The 26529-nt window shown below is 30.0% G+C and overlaps 1 protein-coding gene and 1 long non-coding RNA gene across 6 annotated transcripts in view; one reads left to right on the top strand and one right to left on the bottom strand.

Annotated features, from left to right (window-relative positions):
• The window catches only part of LOC121126945 (integrin alpha-PS2), a 78940-nt gene extending 61066 nt beyond the window's left edge, over positions 1–17874 (top strand). For all 5 annotated transcript variants that reach the window (XM_071892022.1, XM_071892024.1, XM_071892023.1 and 2 more), the window contains 9 exons: positions 11624–11799; positions 11848–12066; positions 14638–15142; positions 15204–15352; positions 15412–15623; positions 15683–15956; positions 16018–16503; positions 16555–17206; positions 17689–17874. In XM_071892022.1, the coding sequence (XP_071748123.1) occupies positions 11624–11799; positions 11848–12066; positions 14638–15142; positions 15204–15352; positions 15412–15623; positions 15683–15956; positions 16018–16503; positions 16555–17206; positions 17689–17798 (2783 nt within the window). In that variant the 3' untranslated portion in view covers positions 17799–17874. The remainder of the gene's footprint in view (positions 1–11623; positions 11800–11847; positions 12067–14637; positions 15143–15203; positions 15353–15411; positions 15624–15682; positions 15957–16017; positions 16504–16554; positions 17207–17688) is intronic.
• A 5995-nt stretch (positions 17875–23869) lies between these two features.
• On the bottom strand, positions 23870–26148 carry LOC121126907 (uncharacterized). Its single transcript, XR_011782545.1, has 4 exons — positions 25965–26148; positions 25793–25919; positions 25398–25711; positions 23870–25343 (listed from the first exon to the last, which is right to left on the bottom strand). It is a non-coding gene; the product is annotated as an uncharacterized lncRNA (long non-coding RNA).
• Between the last annotated feature and the right edge of the window lie 381 nt (positions 26149–26529).

The following is a 26529-nucleotide window of genomic DNA, read 5'->3' as shown; positions in this document are numbered from 1 at the left end:
AAATGATATAGTAGTTTATAATTTGCGTGGGATGTTTTGATTTTTAGAATGAACATTACTATATATGCTGATACGTAAAAAACGACGCTTTAATAGTCCTGTTGATGTCAACATTGGGTAGCGCTTGATTCACTATTTGTGCAAATTCATAAGGATCTTTTTTAATGCAATAATATATTATCAGAGATAAGAAATGGCCCAACAGTATGTCAATAAAAACATTTATCACAAAATAAGTGAAGGTTTTATTAATAACAACGAATACTTAAACTCCACAAATAAAAATATACATTTGTCCTAGATGAAGAAATTTTAACTATTATTTTCCGTAAAACACCTTATAATTACTTCGTATGTTAAACATTAAGATTTTTTTATACTTTTATACAAAATAATATTCCAATATGGTGTCAAGCAATAGCTGTTCAGAAGCTCAATAAGTTTGGGAATTGTAATGGTATTTAGATACTCCAATAGAAGTCTACTGAAGTTAAGAGGTCACTTTTATATTTTTTTTAAACCCATAGTTACCCATAAAACAGTTACAAATACCTATTTTTTGTGCAATAACAGAATAGAATATGCTTTCCAAAGAAAAATATCGAAACAAATACAATCATATTATCTGTAACTGTCTAGAATTCTCTTTCACTTGTTTTCCAATTACAAAAGAAACTCATATTTTAGTTAATTTATATTTATTTTATTATGCATTGTAAAACAAATTACACCAATGATAGGCAAGAGCTCTCCTTCCGAATGAGATACTAACAAACTTATTAAAAAAGCACAAGCGTCAACCGTTTTCCTATTCTAAACTTAGTTTTTTTGTTTTTTTTTACAAAGACCCTTCCTTTAATCATAGCTAATATTAAACAGCAAAAGGATCTGGACAAACAGCAATGTTGTTTAGCTGAAATATAAATATGGAATATATAAAGGAGCTGGACAGAATACAAGATTATATGTACCAATTTTTTCTTAGACTAAGAGAAGTTGTATTGAAGGACAACCGAATTAGTGTTCCAGACTCCTCCGCAATTTATAAGAAGTATGTATATCGTATAGATATTTTATATATCATGATAGCCCGCGCTAGGCATCCTCCGGGATTACCCTCTCTATGTTAAATTATGCAACTATTTGTCTAAAAGTCGTCCATACCACATAAGTTTTTTTTAAATACCCTTCAAATACATGAGGATTGAAATATATTATATTAGAATATTTACTATTATTATCTCATTCCTATACATTTAATAATTGGGGGACCCATTCCGATTATCAATAAATATGTATATTTATTTATCCATCCAATTGCTACATCGCCATTCAAAATGATAAAACCGGAACGGAATCTCCAAAACTTAGTATCTCGCAGTTAGAACAGCTGCCATAATCTACCATGTCCAATTTAACAAAAGCCCAGGTTGATGCTTTTGCAAATGATCAAAAACTGTTAAGTAGAGATTTATACGTGGCATCAAAAACATTAAGGGTTTTAACGACATTTTTTGGTTAAAAGTTATGGTTTGGAGGATAGAATATACCTTGAATCGGCTATAGAAATGATAATCTTATATATTTCAAGTAACACTAGAATATTTATTATAAAAAGTAGGCGAAATTAACTAATTCAGGAATACTTGATTACTTTTCAGAAACTAATTTAAAAAACTTTCATATTTCTATGTTATAGATCTATTAACATTCAAATATCTTCTATTTCTTCCCTTAAAGTGGCTAATATCATATTTATACAATGAGTAATCAAAAACTAATTGCTAACAATTTAGCCTTAACATTAGATTACTACTAAATCGATAAGTTAAATTATAATAACGTATATTTTTGATATTAAGTTAAAAAAGTATGGGCAAAATAAAAACTTAACAAAGCTATTACAAAAAATATTAATTAGAAATTTTAATGGAAGTTATACATAGAAAATCAAACAAATTAATGATGACAAATGTTACAATATAAAAGTTAATGATATTACAACTGGATTCAACAAATTATTAGTGACAAATATAAATTACATATATATACAAAATATAATGAGATATTTTTTTTTAATGAAATATTTAAACTAATTAGTAAAAGATATAAAATCAGTCTTCATCTTATCATACTAAAATTCACTAGAAAAGACTTATAATTATCTTAAATAAATTACACATCTATATGTTCAAATCCATGGAGCATACCCAAGTGTTTACCCGAAGAAACTAATGTTAGACAAACACTTAAGACACCATTTTAAGCTAAGCCCCCCTTTGAGACCATTCAGGCAGTTGTTATTCGTAAATCTAGTTACAACATAGTTTACAAGTGCGAAAATCAGGGCTTGTATTTTTGATGAAAAGAAAATACAGAAATTCTACAAACATGTTGTTCAAGAGATAGGACCACACACAGATAGAGGAAATCGACAAAATATACTTTTAACTTGATTATCCATATCAAGAGAGCAGATTGACTCCTTCCTTGCGAAGGATATTCTAAGAATGCAACATTTAAGATATCCTTATTAGAGGAAGATGTTATCAGAACAATTGTTAATAAAACAAGAATTAAAAAATAAGAAAAAAGAAAGAGGACACGCAACCCCCGTTTTCCTTTTCTAATCTCAAAACAGTAATTTAGTTGACCAAATGTGTCCAGCCTTACCCATATGTATCTTTAATTTATATATATATATCTTTTTTTTTTCTTTTAAAACTTTTTTTTTAATCTTTATAGGTATATTTTTATTTTTTCGAACTTTGTTCGTTTTCCGAAAAAAGGGGGAGGTATGTTGAACATGAAGTCAAAGATTACAAAAATATAGAATGTAGCTCCTTGTAAAGTTCCCTACATTTCCTTACGCTCATAATCGGGACAAAATACGTCCAAAATGTGTTTTTTATAATTGACGTAAAGAAACAAATTGCTGAAATATTTAAAAAAACACAGCTGAACATATAATTTCATTTTGAATTTTCATTGAGTCGATCGAGTGAGGAGATTAAAAGTTTTTGGATTTTTTCTTCGATAAAATATCCGTCAAGTTCGTTTCTCATTATGCCGAAAATGTTTTTTTCTTAATTTTTATTCTGGTTAGGAAACTGAATCCACAAATCTCTCCATATCACCTCATTATTTCTCTCAGGACGAGTACTCCAAGTTTCTGGCTATGAGTTATTCTTAGACAATGCCCCTTTTGAATATTCAAGAGATTGTTCACTCCACTTTCAGCATGTTTACTTTTTTTTTTTTTGACATTATTGACAAACGAAGGGATTTTCGAGAATACTATATGCATATAGGAGAACCAACTTCAAAAACCTTATTTGCCACCTTTTGCTAACACAAATTTCTAAATCTTATAAATCTTCATCTACTCAGAAACGGATATATCAAAGAACCACTTCCAAAGCAACTGTGTCTACTAGGATATCAAGTAAAAATGAATATATCATTCAAGCTTAGCTTCCTTACATTTATAAGGACTGTGCCATAGATTTCAAAGATTTCTGCACAAATTGTCAAAAAAACGCTTCCAAGTAATGTCCATTTAAAAATATAACTTAAAACTTTCTTACATTTCACTACTTGTCATAATTTTCTCTTGTACTAATTGAAATCAAGATATCTGTTAATGTTAAGAAGGATATGTTCTTCGTTCTGTATGATAAGAATTTCATAGTATGCGCCATGCTAATTCTAGAAATAAGAACAAAACAAAGCTTTGAATAAGTTTTTAACAGTTAATATATTTATATCCATCATAGGAGAGGAAGAGTTGTAATGAAAGACTGAAATTTAATTTCTGATATGATCAGCTCATGGCTTTAAAATGTTTTCCCTCTACTAGTCAAAAAACAATCATTCCAAGACTACTCGACTAAATTAATACACTGCAATTTATGTTACTTTTTCTATGATTGTGTAAATATAACTTGTATATAAACTTATAGCGAATATGAGAGTAAATGTATTATAGAAGAAAAATTATCAAACGTTTATTGATTATTATTTATATCTATTATTTTACTCCTTGCCAAAGTAATAAGCATTACTTTATGGGCTGTATTAAAATTAACTTACAAAAATACTCTTTTTAAGCACATTTATATTCTATATATAACTTATAATTTAAACAAGCTTTACTCTCCTAGGATCAAATATAAAATCGACAAATTTCAAAAGACAAATGAGTATTTTTATTTTTAAATTATTGTAATTTTAGACTTATATCCGAAGTAATTAGAGTATAAGTAAAATTATTTAACTGATTTATTGCAACACTGATATAAAATATAAATTTGGAGTCCTATCTTTGCATTATTTTTATTGAAGATGACATTAGTACTGTCATCTTCAATCTCAGGGATAGGAATCGTAAATTTGAGAATTTTTGACACAATTTATAGATAATTCATAGTCTAACTGTTCGTTGGAGAGTCTTTTGAATTCAATTTGACAATAATAATGTTCTTAATCGCTACAATGAATTATCCTTCAATTAATGGAGATTAGAACTAATGAGAGAGCCAAAAATGTTCTTCAAAGGGACGACATCCTGAACAACAAGTTAAAAGTAAGAGACGTGGTGCTAATAATATAACTCATCCCTAAGACAATTAAATTCCCTATGAGTTGCAGCACTGGTCTAGAATTCCATGTAAATTAAAACAAGGAATACTGAAACAACTTGAAGTGTGTCTTATAATCGTACTCACTTTTTTTCCACACGAGGAGGCTGATACATTCTTCCTCTAGTTTATAAATAATAACAAAGAAAAACTTGGTTCACAAAGGTTAATTAATTTATTTTGTTATTTCTTAATTAGTAATCGTGATAAGTGTTCTGCTCCTGGATGCAAGCAGGGCTATGATAGTATTTCAAAGGATCCGGATTTGAGCTTTCATAAATTCCCCATGAAAGACTCCAAAAATCTAACCAAACAGCTAAGTGTCATACCAAGGTGAACGATTGATACGATCCATCAAAATTGAGCTTTTCTTGGCTCCACGGACGGTCAGACAAAGAAAAAGACATTTGACAACATTTGTGAAGAGCTTTTTAATTTCTAACTCGGCAGAAATGGACCAGATTCAATCTTCCAAGCTCTCATTCATAATGGAGCAAATGTTTCATCTCTTCAATCAACCTCAAGGTAGAAGATATTCTTCTGGATATGGTACAATGTCAATTCAGGCCTCAACGAGCAAATATATACATACAATGCTCTGTCACTTCCGTCTCTCAGATATCTTAGGACCATATTCAGTGTTATTAAGGTAAAATCAACAAGTTAGTTAAAAGTACGAATGAGAGGCTTAAAGAGTAGGAAAAAAATTTGACACTAATGATCGACGAGATTTATTCGGCCAAAAGAGTACAGTTTGTCGGAGGAAAATTTGTGGGAACTATGAATAATAAAACGTCTAAAAATGTCCTCAGACTCCTTATAAAGTCAGCTTCGGAGTAATACATGGACGTTGTTGCCCTCGACCCTGTGGTAAACTTAAGAGTCGATTTACTGTTTAATCAGGATAATCCCATTTGAGGACTCTTTGGGAAATAGGTTTCACTGTTGTGACATTGTCTATTGACAATCACACAATAAATAGAAAATTATGCATCCGTAATCTGTGTGGAGGTAATTTTCAGACCCAATTTATCACCCTTAAGATAGTTCAAAGTGAGTTCATCTCCTCATTGATGCGGCCCACAATTTAAATAAAAAAACATTCATAATTGTTTCCAAAGAAGGGATAACTTGATATGTCCCAATATTTATTTATTGGATCACCATCTCTGCGCAAAATAGTATTTTATATATATGATAATTATTGTTAATACTATAATGGAAAATTTTACTGAAATGAAGCTCAAACTTATAAAACGGGTTTGACATTTACAATAACAGGAATGGCTTGTTCTTACCGAAAAATAGTTAGCATGGTGCATGTATCAGTTGAAGATATCTTCCTCTAAAATAACGAAATGATTCTAGTCATGGAAAAAAAAGGGATAATATATATATATAAGTGAATTCTTCATTGTCTTGTCAATCTATGATGACATATCATTAAAAAGAAAATTAGTGAATATACTTAGTTGTTCTTTAGTAAAAACTTTTTATTTAACAAATATCCAAAGGATACTACTTAAACATAGATAGTTTTCCTTATTTGACACAATTCAACTCGTTCAAGACGATCCATACAAAGCCAAAGAATAATGTGTCTCGGACGGTAAGTATTTCCAAATTCCTGGGCCTCCATTTTCAGAAATCCAGACAGAAGGCGACGTTATTTTAGGCATTTTATTCAGTTCTCTATCGACTATCAGTATCTAATATTATATTAATAGTGAAGAATATAGGCGGGAATGATAACGTTCTTGATAAAAGAAGATGTATACTATTTAAACAATGATGCCATGCGGATTTATTCCTTCCTCCTCACACGCTTTTCTATTCTTACCAAAATTATCACCCTTAGTCATTGTTAATATAAGATATACAATGATGAAAATCCAGTGTATAATAGGCATGTTTAGAAAAGAAAAATCAACATGGTAACACTATCAATTTAAAGAATGTTTTGGAGGAGAGAAAGAGCAATGCTCATGACGTTTCATTAGATCAGCTACAATCAGCTGCGACAAGAGAGGAAGGAGAAAATGATATGAACAAGGATATGCACAATAATTACTCCCATGTCGATCCCCAATTCTACTTTGAGTCCAAAAAGGACTTGCAATTATAACTCTGCAACAAATTCTCAGGGTTACTCGCCGTCTTTTATGAGCACGCACGAACGTTCAAACAGGTTTAGAATATAATTGAATCTATTTAGAAAAGGATATTCACACCTAACGAATTTAAAAATAATGACAACTGCTAAGGAAAATGAAATAACTTCTTTATACTACAAATTAGCAGGTCAGCTTACAAACACACCGAATTTACATTATATAAATGTTTTCCCCTTTGTTATAATAATACACACCCAGTTCACACTATATAATAATAATATGTAGTTATATAAAGAACGTTTGTGACTACAATGAAGGAAGAATTCAACGAACTACCACCACTACTGCTGAATCCGTATCCAACAAAATAAGAAACACAATAGCATGCACCTTTCTTTTTGGAAGTTTTGTTTTGTGTTCCTGGTTGGACGTTAATAATTATCATATGTACATTACATTTTTTGGTTTAAATATTTATTGTGTTTATGGTTGAATTTTTTGATTATTATCCTTAGTCTATTGAATTTGTTCTTTTAGGCAAGAATATAATTGAGAAACACTTCTGATCTATGTTTTTTTTAAAGAGGAAACTGTTTTAATTCGATAAAGCAATTCCTAAAAATTTAAAAGAATATTCGATTGATATCTTAATAAAAATTTGAATAGGCTAGAAATCAGCTATCACATATTTCAATGTGCATCACCTCTGTACAAAATTTCAGGTTATGTTTAGATTGTAATGACAAATCTTTTAAATATTTTATTATCCCTTAATGAGCTTATATACTATGAAGAAGTCATTTTATCTATTACTGTTTATTTGTCGCATTCTTGTCAAAAAAATAAAAAATAATAATAATAATACATCCCTTTCAATAGTAACCCTAATTCGATAAAACTTAACCAAAAGATCCATTTATAATGTGCTAACAAAAGGCTTTGTATTATATGAATCGAAATTTATACATATTCTTTGTAAAAGAGGACTACTCATGTATCGTTCAGATTTAGTTCATTTTGTCTGTTTTTGCAGTTTCAAGCTTATACATGAAATTTTTTTAACAAAATCGTTCGTCCCTCAAAATTTTTTTTCATCATATGTTTAAAAATTGAAAAAGGGGTATGCATTTTTAAATATAATTATGTAACACCTCAGAAAATAGAAAAGTAACCAGACTTAACAACATTCTATAACTTTTCAAGAAAATACACAGCGACATATATATTCTTATTCCAACCGATAAAAAGTGCAAGACTAGGATAGTATTGCCAGTGATATTTTACAATGTTTTAAGTGTTACTGTCATTTACTGTGCCTGGTGTAACTGTATTTATTATTTACTATCATATAATAATCTACCAATTTATCAAGACAATCGATAAGTGTGTTCCGGGTTTGATTGAAAAATTAGAGATTGACTGTTTTAGTATATCAATTTATTAACAAATATCGGATTTTCAGTAGGTTTTAGCTACTCGTGTGTGTTTAGTACCACCCTACTATTTTTGAATTGTTGATATTGTAATTTTAAGTGGACTCCCTTTTTCACTTAATCTACTACAATATATTATTATGTATGTCTGCTAATAAAAACGCGTAAACAGTGTATTTAGTTCAAAAACGGAGACAGATAGACAAAAAATAAAAAAAAATCTGTATTTTGAGTTACGTACCTAAGGCTATGTTTCATTTTGATCAGACCAGATTCATGTTGTATTGAGAACAACTTTGTTTTTTCGATAATAAGTTGATTTTTTTCATAAAACAAGATGAATTCCCCACGTCTCATAGTTTTTTAAGGTATGGTTTGTAGATCCAAAATGCACAAAAAAAAAATCAAAAATACACAAAAAAAAATTAAAAATTAATGAGACGAATTATTGTCCTAACAGAAAAAGGGAAAATGACGTCCTAGTACATTATATTATAATACTTAATACTGTTTGTTACTTTTTACATTCCTACTCATATATCCTTGTTAACGATTCGTTATTTATTATGCTTAGCTTGTACTCTTATAATCTATCTACATAATAATTACTAAATTCATAAATCAATTTATTTTATTCTTAAATTCTAATGGCAAAAACAATGATAAGAAACTATTTTTGAATAAACTTACAAAAAGAATAGAACAAGTTAGTTTACACTTGCTAAGTACATATACTGAAATGTTTGCTTATGTTGTAGATATTGAGGAACTTGAGGATACAAATGTCTTACTTTTAGATTTCATAAGGATCTGTTGGTTTTTAAAAATTGTATTTTATCAAAAGAACAAACTTCAAGAAAAGATATTCAATTATTTACCTAAATAAAGCTCCTTCATAATAAATTTGTAAGAAATTGCTTATGTAAATCTTTTGATAAAATTCCGTTTTTCTGTGAATTAAAGGAAATCCATTCTTAAACAATTGGAAACTAGGTGATGTAGGCTGGAATGTAAATTGTATTAAAAATCCACTTAATTGGTATACAACCAGTTTTTTGTAGATATATTATGATGTTAAAATTAATAGATACCCTGTCTACAACTTCAGATTAATCATTTTCACAAAAAAATGTATTTTTTTCATAATCCGTGGGGGTGAAAGGGCAATGCCAATGCCGGCCCATGTTGCCTTTGGAGTAAGTTATTTCAATCTAAATATATACCTTATTTTCAAGAGAAAAATGTAATTTCTTCAATATAAAAAGATTTAAAAGTGTTTAAAGACTTACCTTGTTTTTTTTCTCGCAATGAGCCATCTTGTATTTTATTACAATCGTTTATTCGGGCTTCGCCAGCTAGGCTCTGTGGACGGCACCCTTATAATTTTTATGCCAAGTTTAAGGCAAACTAATGTTGCATAGCAAAATTCATTTATTCTTTTTTCCTTCTTCATCTTCCATCGCATCGTTACCTTTATTGTATCACGTAACCTTTCCTCCAAAAAGAAACAGTAAAAAGTTCCGAAATCATCTGGTCTGGTAGTTAGACCAATAAGTCAATCAACTTCTACTTATCTCTTAATTGATAATTAAAATGAATTCTCCCCTTTCCATTAGTACAATATTAGTTGTTGTTGTTTGTTCATTTTCGAAACGACAACCCATACATTAAAAAAACATTGAAAACACTAGGAATTCATGTTGTTTTGTTAAAAAAAAAATCAAATTATTAGCAAAAAGCCAAGAACCTGCTTCGATCAGAATTTTATAAAAATAGATTTCCAGATTTAACTCAGAATTATGGACAACTTTATTTTTATGCCTGAAGTCTGTAAATATCTCTATTTTGGACAAAGTTTGAGAAAAGTATAGAGCATGCAATTTTTATTACAATATTGAGATCTTAAATATTTATCTTGTTTGGTGGTGCTAGTCTTCTCAAAATTGTATGAATTATGTCACTTTTAATTTTCATGATTTTTTTGCCAAAACGGTGACAGCTAAAGACTTTACACATAAAGTATAAGTTGTTCACAATTTTGAGTAACATACCATATAGTACGTTTAATTCTAATGAGACCATATTCACGTGTTCTAGAGATATGTCATATCTCGTTAGGTGGCCGATTTTTTTTTAATATTTAGTTTCGATACGTCATATATTTTCTGAAATTTGTATTTGCTTGTTAATATATACAAGTATATGTTGTATTCTTAAATTTGATCCTGGAAGGACCAAGATCTCGCAAAAAGAGAAGGCAATAAACGCGTCTCTTAGTAATTAAAAGTAATTTATTACTCAAAAGACTATACCAGGTTAATTGTCTGATTGATTTAAAATCTATACAAAGTGCCACTGCTGCAAGGTACGCTGCACTTTCATTGAATATCCCTACCTGCGACGGTATATTTTGGAATTATGCATCAGATTTGATAAAATAATTCCCACAGATGTTGGTGCGACATGAAAACGCTGTACAATTTATCATTAGTAAATATAGAGAATATGTTAAAAATGATATTATGTATTAAATCATGTTTTATACTATTCTATTTATTTATTATGTTGTATTGTTGTAGTTTTAATTGTTTGTTTTTTCGATAACCATTTTACTTAATTTTTATTATGAATAATGGGGTTGTATTTGAAGGATATTAATTATAAGCTATAATGTCAAAATATGTTTTGTTATGGGGATTACACATTTAGAGTTTTTTAAAATGCCGGTATGCTAAAAAAAAAAAAAAAAAAGGAACCTATATGTGACATGGTAAAACAGTTTTTAAAAAAAACCGTTTTGTCATATTTTTTTTAATTCTTGAAAGGAATGACCTCTTTGTATAAAGTAATCACTACTTCGTGTACTCGTGAAAGATTGAAATTAACACGAAAGATTTGAAGGGGAGTTATAATTGTAAGTCCATGTTAGGCATGTTGGTATAATTAATGATCGACATCGGAGTAATTCTTGTCTTTGTCCTTGATATATACGGAGTGGGATTTGTGTTTATTCCTCTCTTGTTATAGCTGCTTGTAGCTAATCTAAAACAACGTCGAGTCAGCTAAATTTCACTTCTCCAAAACATTTTTCAAACTGTTAGGATTACTGCATTATTTTTTGGTTTATTTTTGTTGCATACCAGCATGTCTTAGTTTCTACAACTCTATACATATCTATATTATTAAAGAAATATTATTTTGTATGATTGTCTTAACGTCAACGCCTCTTAAGTCCAAGCAAGTTCAGTACTATTGCTCTTTGTCTAATATATTTTTTGATTTTATTATAATTTTACATCCTTTTGCGCCTCTTAAATGTTAATACATCAATTGTATGACATATTGTATAATGTTTAAACTAAATCTTTAACGGGCTGATTATATGAATAATTTAAAAATTTAAAGGACCATTTTAATTCAGTTTGGTTTAATCTAGGACAAGTATTTTCACAAAATTTAAAGAACCGATTAGACTATTTCGCTTCTCAAGAAGGACCTGAAAATCAAGATGACAGCTATTTGGGATATTCTTTAGCTACGGGAGATTTTACTGGAACAAATTCAGTAGATCTAGCAGTTGGTGTGCCTCGAGGGGCAAACTTTACCGGAAAAGTAAATATGAAGTAATAAAACCATATAGCTCTAAAATAATTTTTCTAGGTAGTTCTTTTTACTGGAAGACGTCTTTTTAATCTTCATAACCTAACTGGAAATCAAGTTGGCTCCTACTTTGGTTATTCATTAGCTACATTTGATGGTAATGGAGACGGTTTAGACGATTTGGCTATTGGTGCTCCTTTTCAGTCATCGAAATTACTTGGAGGACTCTCTGAAAAATATGAGACTGGCAGAGTATATGTTGTGTATCAAAACGCTGCTGTAAGTCAATTATGTATTTATTTACTTAGTATTCATTACTTGTTTAGTCATAAAATCGACTTAATTATACTTTTTTTTAGCTTTATTCAACGCAACTTTGTATTCCATATTTTTCTAATATTCAATTAGAAAGTTAAAAGCTAAATTGAAAAAATGTATATTAATCGGGAAATAATTTATTAAATTTCAAATAAAATTCTTGATTTTATTCAATTTTTTAATCATTAGACATATTTTTAAGAGTTTTAATCAAGATAACTTAATTAATAATTTATCTTTCAAATGCTTGAATGTTTTTATAATTGTTAATTACGTATAGAGATTTCACGTCGCAATATGACTCTGAGTTGTAGTTTTACTGTAAAAAGTGGATTCCGAAAAAAAAAAAAAAAATCTATAAACCTATATATGTTGATTGTTTTAATTGCATTTTTCTTGTTCTACAACTAAAATAGCAATAATGATCGTAGATTTCAGAACGTGGCAATAATTCTGTTAAATGGTGTTATCCCTAAATTAAAAGCAAATGTCTGTGCGTGTTTATGTGTCTGGGAATCATGCCCAAATAAATGAATTGATTTTTCAGAAAATTTTCATGTAGGTTTTTTAAGGGTCCAGAGGTGGTTCTGATAGCAATTTTTTTGCCCTTCAAGAAGACCCTGTCGGACTTAAAAGCATTTTTCTGAAAACGAATTTTTGACAAACAAACGACTAATTTATATAAAACAAAAAATAAATTCTTAGCAGTTCTTTAATATTTCAATGCCACTTTTATAAAATGCTTTATCTTTTGCAACAAAGTAGTCCTTAGTTTCAGCGATAACCTCCTCATTCGAGCGAAATTTCTTTCTGGCAAGACTATTTTTTGGTCCATGAAGAGCCAGTAGTAGCTGGAGACAAATTTGGAGAGTACAGTGGATACAGAAGCAATACAAAGTCCAAATCATCTAGTTTTGCTATGGTTTTGATTGACTTGTGACATAGTGTGTTATCCAGGTGAAACAGCACATTCCTCTTCTTCAAATGTGGAAGCTTTTCTGGGATTTCGCACTTTGAACAACCTGATAACGCTATATCATGTTCACTGTTGATTGTATTTCTCTTTTCAACGTAGTCTATAAATATTATAGCATGAACATCACAAAATACTTCATTTTCAGTTAGTACCAACTCTCAAAATGACAGCAGTCAAAATATAATGACAATTTGTTATATAGTTTGTGAGTTATTGAGCTCAGTGTGACACTACTTATATTATTCCCACGGATTCTTTGGCTTTCAGACGCTTTGGACGAGTTTCATCAGTATCTGTCCACTGAGATGATGATCGTTTTCATTCTGGAGTTTTTTTATGTATTCTATTGTTACTGCCTCATTTGGAAGTCTTCTATGTTCTGCATCATTGGTCTACGAAAACAGTAGAAGTCCCCAAATCAACGTTTAATTGTTATTTTTGCTGGAGTAAAGTCCGTATAACAAGCACTTGTTTAGGTTGAACAGTATTTTTCCCATCAAGAATAAGTGTAAAATTAAAACACGAAATTGTTTGTATCTATTGTTTTGGAAATAAAAAAAAGTAATGTTTATTGTTTATTGCCTTCGCCCCTCTCTTGTCACAGCTGATTGTAACTGATCTCCTTCATAATATTTTTCAAATTGTCATGGTCACCTTGTTGATTTTCTGTTTCTTTTTTTTTTTTTTAATATGCCCATTATATATACAATTTTCATCACTACACAAAAGATAAATTTGACTCAGTTGAAAAAAGCCCAAATGCCGTTCTTATTCCAGATATCTAGAGTTCCACGAAGGAAGTATTCACTTCTCATATTTACAAATTAGAAATGGAAAACTATTTAGTTGCAAATGAAAGTAAGGTACCAAATCCATCTATTGTGAACACGTAATACGTGTATGGACAATTTATTTCAAAGAACTTAGCATATTATAATCTTTAAACCCCAGCAACTCTCTGTTTCAAGAGGAAAAGTTTTCTTGATTTAAAATGTACCTTCTTTGTATTAGTGAAAAAAAAAAAAACAATACTACATTCAATATTGACTTAATTTAAATCATTATATTGTCATTTTTCCTCCCCCAAATAATAATTATTTAAAATCACTCAACTTCATTATTTTGACAGGTAGAGTTATTGAGGTTTGAAGATTATAATATGCTAAGTTCTTAGAAATAAATTGAGTGCACTCTTATCATGATGTCAGATGGGATACCCCACTTTAAGTGTTTTTGTAATTGAAACAAACAATTTCAGTAATGTAGAGGAACATTTGGTATATTCTTGTTGGATTTACCCATTTCTTAAATTTATTAGAATTATCGGTAATAAAAATATTTATTTTCTTGGTTTGGAATTATTACATTTTGACATTTATACTCTTTGGTCAACCATTATTTTTAAAATGAGGAAAAATATATATTTATGTTTGTGTGCCCATGGTGATTTAAAAAGTACTTATTAAATAACACTTTTTTAAGACATATTGAAATATTATTTTAAAATTACAATAAAATATTTAAGAATGATATTTTTATTTCTGTATCCTATTTAGCATAAGTTTCGACATTGGGATATAATAGACGGTAAAGAAATAGGTGGTCGTTTCGGTCTTTCACTTACAAATTTGGGAGATATTAATGGAGATGGGTTCAAAGACCTTGCGATAGGTGCACCATATTCAGAATATAATCGTGGATCAGTTTTTATTCATCTTGGTTCATCAAAGGGAATATCAAAAGAACCTGATCAAATTATTCATGGTTCAAATCAGGGAATAACCATTCCTAAAGGTTTTGGATTTGCAATATCAGGATCAAATGATTTAGATGGAAATGGATACCCAGATTTAATTGTTGGTGCTCCCGATTCAAACCAAGTTTACTTATTTCGATCCAGAGCTGTGGTACGAGTCAATTCTGTAATATTTTTTGAATCTGTAGGTGGAAAAATCAAATCGGAAAGTCGTAATTGTTCTCTAAGTTCTGGATTACATGTTGCCTGTATTTATATTAAAAGCTGTTTGGAATATACTGGACGAGGTGTTGAAGATGAATTAGGTATTCATACTCTTCATATTTTTATACAGGTCAATAAATATATTTTTTAATGTCTTCATAGATTTTCTTGTAACTTGGATGCTCGATTATAGAAAGAAAAATAATTATCGTATGTATTTTTTAAATAATGAGCACTCACGATCTCAAAAAAAAATAATGAAACTAAAGCGAAATATGTCTGTTTGTTCAAGATCACTCATATATTTACTGGTAGGTCGTTAAAATTTTATAAACTAATGTATTAAAATAAACTACATCTTAATTGTTAGCCTGAAGTTGTGGATAAGTTAAGTCCAATTGATGCAAGCATGACTTGTGAAATTTATCAAAAGTTTTCAAAAGAATATTATGGAAATAATACTCTTCAGCCTATACTAGATCCTAGAGATATAAAAAAGAAAGTGACAGATAGAATTTTTATTCAGAAAGACTGTGGAATTGATAATATATGTGTGCCCAATCTTGGAATTATATTTAACAAGTAAGAACTTTTATGATGCCTTACAGAGTATTTCTTTAAGTAATTCATTAATATTTAAGATCGACAGAAAACTATCTTGTCGGCAGTGAAGAACGTTTTGAATTAGATATTACAATTTTTAATCATGGCGAGGCTGCGTACGAAACAACATTCTATCTTCACATACCAAATAAAGTATATTATAAGAAGATGAGAATGATAAATATACAAAATGAAAAAAATATTTCAATAATAAAACATCGAACTCCTAAAATTCTTTGCTCTCCTCCATCTCAAAAGAATAATTTTTATTTAAAGTGTGACTTAGGAAACCCTATGACAACATTATCAAAGGTTTTATCAATATCCTTAATAATATAAAGTTTAAATTTTATACTTTTATCTTTAATTTCAGATATCATTTAAAATTGTTCTGAAACCAGTATTTGATCAAAGAAAAATTTCCTCATTAAATTTTGAAATGTTAGTGAATAGTTCAAATCCAGAGTCAGATAATACTCTTGAAGACAATATTAGAAATATATCAGTTCCCGTTATTATAAAGACTGAATTAAAAATAAGAGGGAGATCTGATCCTGAACCACTGGAGTTCAATATATCTGCATATGATAGTTATTTACGAGATTTTAAAGAAAATGCTCTGATTAATAAAGAATTTGTTGAAAACTTCAATGAAAATGATGTAGGTCCTGAGGTGACTCATGTTTATCAAGTTGAAAACAAGGGTCCTTCAGACATTCTTGGAGCTGAAGTTTTTATTTTGTGGCCATCTTTTAGAACTTATGAGGACGAACCACTTCTTTATCTAACAACGCAACCACAAATCAGAGGAAATGTCAAATGTAATTATGTAGATGATGTAAATCCTTATGGAATCAAGGTAATTTTATTAAATTCCCTCAGTATTTAAGTAATTTTTTTTTTTTTTCAGATCAACGAACAACGAAACATGCAAATTTCTGAATCATTCAGAGAAAAGAGAAGTCAGCTTAGTATACGCACCAATAATTCGAAGAACATTGTTTCTTCGTACATTAGTGAAATGGATTTAAGCCGCGTAAACGATATCGATAGTCACTTAAATTGTGGGCAAACAAAATGTACATTAATATATTGTAGTATTGGCCCCTTACATAAAAGAGAGTTTGCATTGTTTCGTTTGCGTTCCCGTCTTTGGTCCAAAACAATTTCAGAGCTGGCAAAATCTAATGGGCAAAAAGATTTTGAAATTTCATCGAAGTTAATTTCCCGTGTCACTGATCTCCCTTATGGAATGGATCCTGTTTATTTAGGATTTGAAAGTCTTCGAATTACAACTCACGTGCAAACTCTAGTTGGAAATCAAGAATCTGTCAAAATTCCAGCTTGGATTTTAGTCCTTTCAATATTTGCTGGACTAATATTTCTAGCATTTCTGTCATTGCTACTTAACAAATTTGGATTTTTCCGTAGAAAAAGACCTTATAATAATATAATAGTGGAAAAAAATAATTCTTGTGTAAAAGTTTCAGAAGAAAGACAACCTTTAGCATTGGACACAACCAAAGAAAGTCGATTTAATAGTTGTCATAGCTTTCAACCAGGTGATATTGTGCTTTGAAACACTTTATAGTGGCATAATTACTATTTTGATAAAATTATTTTTTTTATAACAGTGTCATTCTAATTCAAAACTGTCCAAAAAATGACAAATTTTAAGTCGACTACCTCAGAATTTGATGATTAGATTTATATATGCAAACTCTCAATCAATTTTTTTTTTTAATTCTATAATTTTACAAACGCCTGATTTTTTTTCTTTCCATAATAATTTTATTTGTTGAAATGGAACAACATGATATGAAAGATATGACAATTGGAAATTTCCTATATTTTCTAAAATTAGAAAAATAAAGGACTCCTTATTTCTGGAATCAATCATCGGATTATTAAAAAAAAATAGAGTTTGTAGGTTAAACTCTACATATAAACTAAATTTGATCAGATTCTGAGTTGTTGGGGTGAAACACCCTTTTTGAGATTTAATGTAAAGTTATTTTTCATTTTTATATATCTATGGTTAAAGCTAATATATCTGAAAAAGTGTTTTTTTATTGGATAACCTTTCCAATAAGAAATCTAATGATTAATCGTTTAATTCTAATAAATATTTCCTATGTTAATCACGATCTCTAAATGTTTATATACTAAACATTGATAAAATTACTGTGATAATATATAATGTTTAATTAATAATAAATATGTACAAAAATATACTATAATTTACTCGTATTTATTTATTTTCAATCCAGATAGGCTTAAAATTTCGATATTTATCATCACTTTTGTCCTCAAGAAAATAGGTAACTTAGTTTTTACGAGCTCTGATTTCTCTCTGAACCTCTTTTATAAATATATTCATAAATATGGCTTAAAATTTAGTTGGATCATCAATGCTGCCAGAATTGGGGGCCAATAATCTATTTGAAAAACAATAATTATGAAAATTTGAGTTATTCTTGTGTCATTAAAAAGTGATCTCATTTTTATAAAACTGCCCCCCCCCACTTAAGAAATCGTTCCAGCACCAATCATATTTGAAATCAAAATTTTAAGGTTAAAATAAATACAATATCACAAGTTTATACATCAATAAATATGTAACCTAATAAAACGAAATAATATCTACAAATAGTTTTGTCCGAGTGCCGCAAGTGATCCTTTCCATTTTTTTTTATATAAAATAAAACTTTTTTTTCTTATATAGTAAATTAAACAAATTTACGAATATCAAATTTAACACTCCTATTAATATTATACTTATGAAATATTTTGTATGTTATAAATGTTTATGTGATTAAAATGGAGTTAAAAAAAAAACAATATTTAACAAAGTCAAAATTATTGATAGAGTTGTGAATTCTAAGTATTTCCCAACAGTGTTTTTTATTTTCCAAAGCTCTTGTCTTTATTAATTTAATTTCGAGGAGTGAACATTTATGTATATAGTAACCACACATATGTGTACTCAGAAAAGATGGAGAATAAAGTTGTGGATATGGTGGAGAGTTATACTTTGTTTTAAAATTTATTAAACACCAATATCACTAGTAATTGATTAATGGAGAAAAATAAAATATATATACATATATCCATAATGTACACACGATAAATTAATTAAAGTCCGTTAAAACAAATAAAAACCACACTAGAAATTATTAAATATTCTAAAATACAATTCATCGATTCGAGTTTTGTCAATTTCTAAAAAAATGTAATGAATTAATTAGTAAAGCATTTCTTTATAAATAAACAATAGCAAAACTTATAAAAAACACACAATGGAATAATCTCAATAGTTTATCCAACAAAGGACTTCTTTAATATTGAATTCACTTAAATAATGTTTTTTATGCAAATTTCCTTTTATGTGTTTAGTTTTTATTTATGTACATCTAAATATTTATAACTAAAGCCCTTGCGGCTCAGAAGAAGAAAAAATCACTTATTGCGTCGTAGGCCAATTTCTTGAGATATGACATTTCAGGGATGCCCTATTCGCCACCATTGTCTGGAACTTTGCCACTGCGTTGAACACTATCCTCAATGCCACATTTTGGCTGTGCGGTAAGAAGCAGTATACTAGTTTATGCTTTTTTGGTGTTCTCTCAATATTTTGGAAAATATATTCAGCCAGGACTCCCACCACTTTTTCTAGTCTTTTGCACTCCCGGAAGTTGTGTTCTAATGTCCATGTCTTGTTATAGTGACTGCAGAGGTTCTGTTGATCGTAAAATACTCTCGGGGTGAAGTAAATGTCCAATGCTATTCTGTTTGTATTGCTGTTAGTATAAGATCCCATATTGTTTTTTCATATTCTTATCTTTTCTTTTTTCATTGTACCCTCATAAAAATTCATCCAGAATTGGATCTCGCAAACGCAGTCTTCTTTTCATACAACGATTTGGATCAACATTCATATGAATGGTCACTATGTACGAAACCTCTGAAGCTCACATATTTCAATTAGATACCAAAATTTTGCTATTGATTTCTGTTGCTATAATTTTGACTGCCGAAATTGTGACTCATAAATTAATAAAAATATATTTTTCCCTTCAGGAGCCCTAATTTCTACCCCAAATCACAAGATAGATAAGTATCTACTCCATTGTCATCATGAGGGATTCAAGATGTCAAATTTTCCTCCAAGGCAGTCAAGGGGTTCCCAAAATTTATTGAGTCAGCGGACTATAAGGAGACATTTTTGTATATATATTATTTATGTCTCCATATAATCTCACACAACTGTTGAAACTATGATATGTAGTTATTCTCTAGTATGCTGATGTAATATCAGTTAGTTATATTTTATATCTATTTTGTTTTTATATGTGTGCACTAACTCGTTAATTTGTGGCAATTATGCATCTACCTCTTACTGTGAGGATTTTGGACCATAACGAATGGAAGAAAAACATAGTTTTGAGACCTTTCCAAAGAAAGAAATCATTCCAAGTGGTTGGTAAATACAAAAACCCGATTGATTTTTTGAGTTGAGTTGTCTAGCTTTGACGATTGAATAGGATAAGGAGAACTGCACATTTTGAGCTTGAAAGTTTGAATACATTTTATTATTAAAATTATTTTTTTATTACAAATCGCTTTTGACCAAAGAAAAGTCCATATCTAGAATGGGGCATTGAACATCGGTGACTATGTCCTAGGGATATTGAAAGGTCCTTAAAGAGTGAATCAAAATACAAAATAATAATTTTCCAAATACATTAACCTTAGCCCCATTTACAAAGAATAAAATTATTGATATAGGACTGGAAGTACAATTGTAAATTTTCGATGGAATAAAGGATATGGAAGCTCCAGTGTCAATAACATCATAAATTATAAAAAAATTAGTATTCCGTCTATTTTTATTAAATATAATAAATCTTTGTACATATTAACTATAATGTTATTATTAGTTTTTGTAAATGTAAGTTATGCAAATAGAATGAAATTACAATTTTCCATGAATTTTTAAGAGAGTACAAATTGTCAATCAACAAATGGTAAGTCAAAATTTAGAATATAAAAACTCAAAAGCAACTTCCAATTTTCTATCTTAACACATGTATGTACTAGGCTTTACCCCTTTTTCGGCTGTCTGTTTTTTATTATGTATTGATGAAAAATATATATTTGAAAAGGTTTAGTCTTCAAAGGTCGTTTTTGTAAACTCTAGTCATTTGAGAATATCATATTTTTAATATAAATTTTATATTTGTAAAAGGATTGAGCAGTTTCAATTTTAAAGTTGTGATGCTGAATTTTAAAAGTTTCATTAAGATTTTATTGTATAATATAAATAAATTCTAGTATATTTAAAATTTATTTCTTTGTTATAAGAAGGTTATTAATAATTATTAATAAATTGCTCAATATTAACAAAAATATTCAAGGGGAACCCTCCTGACACGGAATTATTTTATGAATACAATAAAAACAACTAGTGTAGCTGTTGAAACAGTTTTTTAATTATAAGTACGAAAAATACTTGTATATAATATACAAAACCCATAATGTCCTCTCACAACGATTCCTTCAATATAATTGATTTAGTACATCTTCTTCTATCACAATATCGTGCCCCACCTCTCCTAGAAGAACCTACAAGTCCCTTTCTTCATGATGCCACTACGCCTGTAGAGTACACAACCAGGGGAAAACATTCCCTGAATGTAATATTCATTGTCCATCGGTACTCATAAGGACAAGCAGAGGAACCAATAGTCCTACTGTAAATGTACACTCTACCACCAAGTTTATTAATATATAGTCAAATTTATATATATTAATATATGGTATTCATCTTTATTTTTCAATAAAATATTATAGTAAGAAATATGTCTTTAAAATTTGGTTTTCCACCACACTGATTAGAGACTTCAAGCATCGATAAATATATTTGATTAACCAAACCTGTAATGCAGAAAATTATGCAGTTATTATTGTCACCTTTTCCAGTGTTCAGACTATCCTACTCGTGGGCACTGGAACCTATAAAAGGGTACGCAAAAACTGACAATTAAACTTTACTACTTCATCTGATGAACAATTCACTCACGGACTTCGCATCTTTCGGTATAGCATGCGGTTTGCATACGAAGGAAGTATACTTGTTCATTTATGTAAGCAAGAGCAAGGAACTTTGGACAAGATCTAGGGATACGGCGACTGTGGACATCAAGTCATGAAAAATTAATCTTGGGTCTCTATTTTATCCGTAGTCTACCTACTACAAGAAGTCTTTTCCGACTCAAAGAAAGAATCCGTCAAAAATTCAATCTTTGATTTGAATTGTATAATAATAATTAATATTTTATATTTCATCTGCTATTTGATTATATTTAAATTATTAAATAACAATACATATTATGAATGCTTTGAACTACACCTAATTCTAAAAGTCATTTGCTTCCAGCAATCCTTGTACATTAGATCTGTTCAAATTTTAACTTTTAATATTTGACTTTTTCCCGTTCTTCAAGGTCTATAAAAACTAAATATACCAGTCATTTGGATTTTGGAGCGCGCCTATGCTGCTGTATAGGACTTGAAAATTTATTGTCGGTGGCTCTAAAAAAGGGCCAAAAAAAGGCACTTTTTTTAATTCTTTTTATTAAAGCTTCGTAATGGCGAATTGTATAGCATTGATATGGGTATAAAATCAAAGCCAATAAGCAGTGCTCTTATTTGTATAATTATGTCATTTATCCTTTATTTGTGCCCATGAGATTCTGTGGTACCAAAACCCACCCATTTAATGCCTAAAACAGATATCATTTCTTTGGTATAACAATTTGAGATTTTCAAACCTTTTCCCCGATGACATAAGCCAATCGGGAGTATTGTAGTCTTTGATTAATGAATTTTCAATACCAACTTTCTTTCGAACGGCATCATCGGTATAAAGATCTATGAGATGTTTTATATATCCAAAACTGACACCAAATTCTAGATATTTATTTGTCACGGTGGTTCTTAGTTCTTCTATTGCAGCTACAAAGAGCAAGGGAGTAGAAGGACAACCCTGTCCACAACTTTTACTGAAGTATAATGGTCTTCTCTCTTTACTTCCAACCATTACTTTCGATGATACCCTAATAGAATTAAAAAAACGGCTTGGTTGTAGTTTTTTCGCCGATCTCAAAATGTGAGAATGAGAAAAAGAATCGAATGCTTTTGAAAAATCTATCATAATAATAGCTCTAAAAAGCTTGTTTCTATTCAATGTTTAAATCAATGTCTGCATATTCCGGGAAATGTCAGATATTTTTCTATATTTTAAAAACACCTTTTGCTCTGGTTCTATCTTTTTATTTAAAATAAATTCAAGCTGACTTGCTGTAACTCCTGAAAGTGTTCTGTAGGTTTCATTTAGTACAAAGATTGGCCTCCAATTGTCAAGGTTTAAGCCATCTCCCTTTTTAGTGATTAGAACAATTCGTCCTTTAGTTATAGTTTCTGGCAGATATTCCGCCTTTCCCATAAAGTTTCCTATTTTATATAAATACGGGACGATCTCTTCTCTGTATGTCGTTAATATATTTCGCCCAATCCTATCTAGACCAAAAACCTAATTATTTTCTTTATATATTCACATTATATCTTGTTAGAGAAGATAAAGTTTATTTTCCTTTTACCAACTAACTTTTGGAAGGTTTTACGAAATGCCTTAGCAATGTCTTCTTGCTTTTCTGAAGTTTTACGCGAATACTCTATTCTCTCTACTACCGAGGCTGAGTAATATTTTGGTGTGTAAGGTTTTTAATCCTTCGAAGGGGTTTATTTTAATTTTCTATTTTAGTACTCGCTTCTAACTCGACGATTTTCGCAATCCGGAAGGAGTTATAAAAAAATGGAATCCATGTTCAAGATACGTTCCAAATTATCGTTAAAATTATCCATAACTTTTCTCTTTTTACTAATGCAGCTTCTGGCAGCACTATGTATCGTGTGTTAAAGGGAAAACCATAACTTTTTTTTGCAGAAAATGATATATAAAAAAAATTATTATTACCATTATTACAACATTAACTATTATACACTAATATAAAAATTATACAGACAATTTATATTTCCCCCTTCCTCCAACGTAACAAAACAAAGGAGATAAAAAAACAACAGATTTTAATACAACACAAAATCCCTCATCTACCATGACGTCAATTTTAAGAGGGTGGTGGAAATCAAACATATATCGTACATGCGTTATGGTATAACCTTGTATTTCTATTAACCTCGGGCTATGTAAACATAAGAATAAAAAAATATCATTTTAAAAACCAACAATTAGTGTAAAGTACAAAACATATAATTTTATAGTATATATATTTTTTCCCACGATCCATCCATCCTTTCCTATACACATTCTTTCGTTCTTTTTAGACTTTGATAATACTCTCCTGAGAGTTAGAAATTATCTTGCACTAGGGGGTGAAACCCCTGATCCATAGCTGTCCCATTGAGGTCAATCCGGTCGATATATAGATCTCTTGGCCACTGATGAAACGTGTATTATAATTTATTGGTTAGTTTGGATCCATTAGTGGGAGGACTGAAGACATGATAGAGGATCAAAATCTACCCATGTTCGACCATCCGGTCTCTATTTTCTTGGCGACTTGAATAATTTGGGTTGGCCCCCTTTCACAATATTTGACACCCTTTTGTTGTATGCGTTTCATTTTTATTCGTGACGCCCAAAAACTTTGCTCAGACGTAAACGTTTGAACCAGGAGAAATTAAGTAATTTCCAGAGTGCCTCCCTCCGTTAGGGTAACTCCCATGCCACAGTAACTAATGGGGGTGTTCATTCTCTTTCACAATAAGAAGGATTTTATTGTACCAAGATGAAATGTCGTTATATTTTCTTTATTTCTTCACAGGTGTTTTTTGAGTACGGCATGTATTGCAGCAAGTGTAGTCCACTTTTACTTTTGGCATGATGTTGATCCCCCACGCTTTGGTCTTATGAAGCTTATTGTGAAGGATTTTTGAGAAATGTGATGAAGATTTTTGTAATCTATTGATAAGCACAATTTTGTTGGCCTTTTCACTTATTTTTGAGCTTGAAGCAATAAAAATCCCAAGGAGCTTGGTCCTTCCTTCGATTTCAAATTCAGGGAAGTACATAGTAATGTATAATTTGATTATATAACTTAATATATATTGTAATTATATATTTTTTCTTTTTATTTATTTCAAGACCCAGTCGGTTCCCTTAAATTTTCCATGGCCTTGGGTAAAGTGTCAATCGAAGTCCGTATTTCTGAAGGAGATCCCGTGAGAAATAATGTACAATCATCTGCATATAGCTGTATTTTTTTAATTCATGTAGTTTCCCTAAGATCCTCGATAAAACAAGTCTGCTCGTGATCCTATCGCGTCTCTGTGTAGCTATCTGTTTATATCGAGGTCTCCCATTATAATAATATTGTCCTTCGGAGATGAATATTTTCCGACTACGTCATTTTAAGGTTAATGTAGGATTATGATTTACATCTTCAATAATGCTATTTTACTTAGATCTCTTCTCTTTTGACTCTTTCACAGGATTTGATGTCCTTTTCGAATCTTCTTATTTGGGGGGTTAGGACAAGGTGAAGGCTTCTGGAGCACCTCTTTCTGTTTTCTCAATACAATTCTCCCGTTATTTCTGAGGCAAATAGCGTTTGCAACCTAAATACTTCTTCTTCTAACTGTTCAATGTTAAATGTTTTTCATCATTCTTACCAACTTTGTTTCTTTCTGAAAGCATATCCTATAGAACTGAAGGTGTTTGTAGATCCCTAGGCATGAATACTTCCAAGATTTGTTCAGATGTCCTTCAAATTCTCGACCAAAAATAGCGGTTCATCTTCATCAGAGACAGGATCATATCTATCCACGTTCCTGGTCATATTAATTTCTATTTTTTCTTAACTTTTCTTCAAACTCATCGAACAAAGTCCTTTTCTCCACTTTGCAATTACTTCTTTTATGTCCAAGAGATTTAAAACATTGCAGTTCCTGTAATTTGCAAAGTAACTCCACCCTTTTCCCTACAACTGGGACAATTGTAGGATGTGGAATGGAAAGTATAATTTCAAACGAACTGAGCTTATCTGATTAACTTTTTCTAAAATTACCTTTTCACCCAAGTCTCTAGAACGGTGTTCTGGAGTTACGCAGACCAAAACATGAATAGTTGAAAGTGTAAGAGCCAAAGATAGTCGTTTTTACAATTTTGGGGATAACTTCATTGTTCATTGGTACCTGAAAGTATCTCTTAAGTAAGTCCAGCTTAAAAAAGTATCGTACTCAATGTAGGGACGTTGTGATGTCTCCCAATAGTGGAATTTGGTAGTGATGGGGCTACTACTACATGTTAAGTCTCCATTAGATCAACAAGTAGGCCATGATCCCCCCTTTTTTGTTAGTAGGTGTTTTATTTTCCCCTTAACTCTCAGACACATGTGATCTCTTTATTTACAATAATGTAACTGATATCATTTACAAAATAAACATGGACTCTCATCAGAACCTAAACACAAATATTAGTTATGTATCGAAAGTTAAACAGTCCATAATTCAACATGCCCCCTTTTTTTATACATAATTTAAATTAAATAAGACCTGATGAGTGTGAAATTATTTATAGTGGATGAAGTCAGTTTGAGTATTGATCCGGAATTGGAAATCTGTGTGACTTGTTATACGGTCATGTATAATTGGTCCTTTAGTGGTTTGGGTATCCTCTCTAACACCCTTACATGGTGACTCAGTATAAGTTTGATTTTCAGAAGTATGTGATTACAGCGATTCTGATGGAATTATGTCCTTGTAGGAAAAAACCCTTTGGGACAACTGACAATCTGATTACTTT

Source organism: Lepeophtheirus salmonis, chromosome 12 (genome assembly GCF_016086655.4).
Source record: "Lepeophtheirus salmonis chromosome 12, UVic_Lsal_1.4, whole genome shotgun sequence".
Taxonomy (NCBI): Eukaryota; Metazoa; Arthropoda; class Copepoda; order Siphonostomatoida; family Caligidae; genus Lepeophtheirus; species Lepeophtheirus salmonis.
The sequence above is the reverse complement of the archived record's forward strand: the minus strand, read 5'-3'. Positions and strand labels throughout refer to the sequence as shown.